Source organism: Ylistrum balloti, unplaced genomic scaffold (assembly GCF_031769215.1).
Source record: "Ylistrum balloti isolate Yb309-2 unplaced genomic scaffold, AGI_CSIRO_Ybal_v1 Utg370520, whole genome shotgun sequence".
Lineage (NCBI taxonomy): Eukaryota > Metazoa > Mollusca > Bivalvia > Pectinida > Pectinidae > Ylistrum > Ylistrum balloti.
In genome coordinates this window covers 340,886-344,341 of record NW_026782333.1, presented here as the reverse complement: position 1 = coordinate 344,341, position 3,456 = coordinate 340,886, and the positions used below count along the sequence as shown (strand labels likewise).

Below are 3,456 nucleotides of genomic sequence, written 5' to 3'. Positions count from 1 at the left end.
AACAGGATAACGCACCAGCGCACACCAGTCGCGTCAGCAGAACTTTCTTGCGGCAGAATAACGTACAGGTGTTAGATTTGCCATCTAAATCACCTGATTTGTCACCGATTGAGCATGTCTGGGACGTTCTTGGGCGACACGTGAGAGAACGTCAAAATCAGCCGTCAAACTTGCAGGAGATGGCCCAAGCCTTGATCGCTGAATGGAACAACATCTCTCCTCGAATTATCCGCCGGTTTACGAGTTCCATTCGACGACGCTGCAATGCTGTTTACTTCGCAAACGGTGGCCATACCCGTTACTAATGGTGTTACCTTTGAAATTGACCCCAACGCCTTTATTTATGAAGGGGTTAATTACTTAATCACAGAATAAAATAGTGTTACCTTTCTTTTTTTGTTTAGTATATAAAAACAGAGAAATATAATTAAATCTTTCATCAGTAACGAGTTCTAGGTAACTGAAAAATTATTTCAGTTTCTCAATATTCCTATTTTTGGTAATGCCTCTAATCAATGTACAATTATATTTCAGACTGGGAGCACGTCATCAACATTGAAATCACCATGGCAACAGCTATTTTGAAAACAGTAGAAGATCAGATTGTTTGTACAATATGTCTGGAAATATTTGAAGAACCAAAAGCATTACCATGCCTGCATACTTTCTGTAAGAAATGTATAGCCCAACATATTGTGAGGAAAAGCTCCCAAAATCGGAGAAAAGAATTCCCGTGCCCAATTTGCCGTCGTCAAGTTTCTGTCCCTGCGCATGTCAGACGCAATCCGGAAGAGTGGGCAGAGCATCTTGAAAATAACCACGCGATGAAGTCGATGATTGATTCATATAAACAAACAAACAAATGTTTGGAAACCTGCGAAAACCACCCTGAAATGGAGCTCGACTTTTACTGTATGGAGCATGACCAACCTTTATGTTCCCTATGTTGTCATCAACATAGACAGTGCTGTATTGTCACCAACCCTCCGGATGCACGCACTGGTGATCATAAGACAGAACCAAGCTCTAACGAATCCTCGAATCAAGACGACGCTAACTTAAAGAGACTTCATCAGCAATGCACTTTAATGGAGGGCATAGTAGACAGAAGAAATTATAGTTTTGATTTTCTTCATCAATCAGAGCAGTGCATGCGAGATAAAGTCAAATCAATGAAGATTAAATTAGATGAGTTGCTTACACTAGACAAAGAAGTTAAAGATTTAGCAAGGAAGAGAACACAATCCTCCGATCAAAACAGACCCAAACAACCGGAGACAAATGTACAAACAATAGAACTTCCATTCCAAGGAAAACCGTCATGGATAACCGGGATAACGATTTTACCATCGGGAAAACTGCTTCTTGTTGATCATACAAATAAAGTCATGTCTGTATTTAACTCATCCCATCGTTTTCTTTGCAAAACCAACATCAATCCGGCACCTTATGACGTAGTATCTATTTCGTTGATTCACGATTCCGTAATAGTGTCACTTCCGGATACACAGCAACTGCTGAAATGCGAAGTACTTCAGAATGGTGTTATCGAAAAAGGACCAACATTAAAGACTAATATCACATGTAAGGCGGCTGCATCAGATGGAATATATGTCGCCATATGCTCGTACTCTGATTTACAAATTTTTGAAACTGATAGTGAGTTTTGGTCTATTATTTTAGATGAATGTTACGAAACCGCTAAGTTCACCTACATTACAATGACGTCTTTAGAGAAAAAGGTTTTTATAACTGACCTATCCTTTAATAACCCGCATATCAGGTGTCTGGATTTTGACGGAACTACACTCTGGAAAGTTAGCGATGGGCGTGTCGGTTTCAGCACTGGTGTGTGTTCCTTTGGATCTGAGATTATGGTGACGTCATGGGATTCGGAAAAAATTTTCAGTTTACTTTGCAATGGAGACGACTTGAAAACTTACCGCAATGCTGGTTTAGTGTTCCCTTGGAAATTGTATGCATCTACTGCACAAAGGATCATTTGTGTTTCTCAACATAAAAACACGCTATCGGAAGTAGATAAAAGAACAATCAAAGTATTTAAAATGTAATGATTCTACTGCAGTATTCTTAACTTCCATTATGGACATATCTATCAGATATCGAAGTGAGTCTACATTTGTGGACCATGGGGCCGACCTTGGAACAAGAACAAGCGCTTTCAAGCATTTACTGTAAACGTATTTTATTTGCCATACTTTTAACGCATATTCACTTTCTGGCAAATTGGTGCAATGGTAGATTAACAAATCGCTAATAATTATTATATAAATAATTGATGTAATTAACAAAAAGATATATCACTGAAATAATGAGTCACGTGACACTCTTTGTTGTATCAAGCTTGCACATAGTTTTTTTTGATATAAAACATTGATAAATTTCCATAGCTTACGTTGTGCAGTAAAGAATTGGAAGGTGTTAACTGACGTAATGTATGTTGCTGAAAATAATATTGTTTTTATTGGTAATATTGTTTTAACCTGGAACTCCTAGTGCTTGTTAGAATCTTGTAAAGGTATTGGTGCTATTAGCAGTTTAGCATAAAAGGATCAAGCTGGAATCTCAATATCCGATTGTGACAATTATGTATATATCTTAGTATATAATTATATGTAACTTTGTTTGGTATATGTCGACATAATCTGGAAACACTGGACAACATGCTTTGACATGCTTTTTTGTCCAGAGCATCGGAGACGTTTGATGTAGTGATAATTACAAGGGGGATAACTCCTGACACTAACTAGTCCTTACATATATATTACATCGCCTTTTACTTTAAGAAGAACAGCTATAAAATGTACAACCCGTATTTTTATTTTCTGAAAAAAAAAGATGCATATAAATCAACAGATCAGATTATGAATAAAGGATGTTTGAATCATTAACCTTGTATTGTTTTTTTAATAAAGTCATTATAAATTTTTTGGATTCAGTAGTCACGCGAACTTCGTAAATATCATAGAAATAACTCTCAGTATAAAAGAATAAACTATAGCATTTCAAATAACAAACTACCAGCGACTCAGAACTCTTGTTCTGACAAACAGCAGAGATTTTTGTGGCCTTTTCAAAGTGATGAGGCAGCATAAATAAATGGCTGGAAATGTCACTACTCTCTAACCTACATAACACTATTATCAATATATTATTAGTACATTATGTTATATATTTACAAGTCTAATTCGAGAACATTGAATGTTGCTCTTATTTTCTGCTGACGTTGCCATATTGTTTAGGGTTTCTATGTTTGGAATCGTGCCAAGTTCCTCCAGCTTATCTCCATGGCTCAACTGACCTTTTATATATGCCAATACATATCCTCTTTAGCGCGGTTTTTACATCTTGCACTTTCAAGGTGTGATTTGTGAGCGAGACTTAGCATATCTTTCCTCATGTTAGGAGGAAGGTCAATTCTGCTGCCTTTATAAA

The 3,456-nt window shown here is 36.8% G+C and overlaps 1 protein-coding gene across 1 annotated transcript; it reads left to right on the top strand.

The window, feature by feature from the left end:
* The first annotated feature begins 566 nt into the window (after positions 1-566).
* Positions 567-2,072, top strand: LOC132555857 (E3 ubiquitin-protein ligase TRIM62-like). The gene has a single exon (XM_060220217.1). The coding sequence runs from the start codon at positions 567-569 to the stop codon at positions 2,070-2,072; it is 1,506 nt and encodes a 501-aa protein (XP_060076200.1).
* The last annotated feature ends 1,384 nt before the right edge of the window (positions 2,073-3,456 follow it).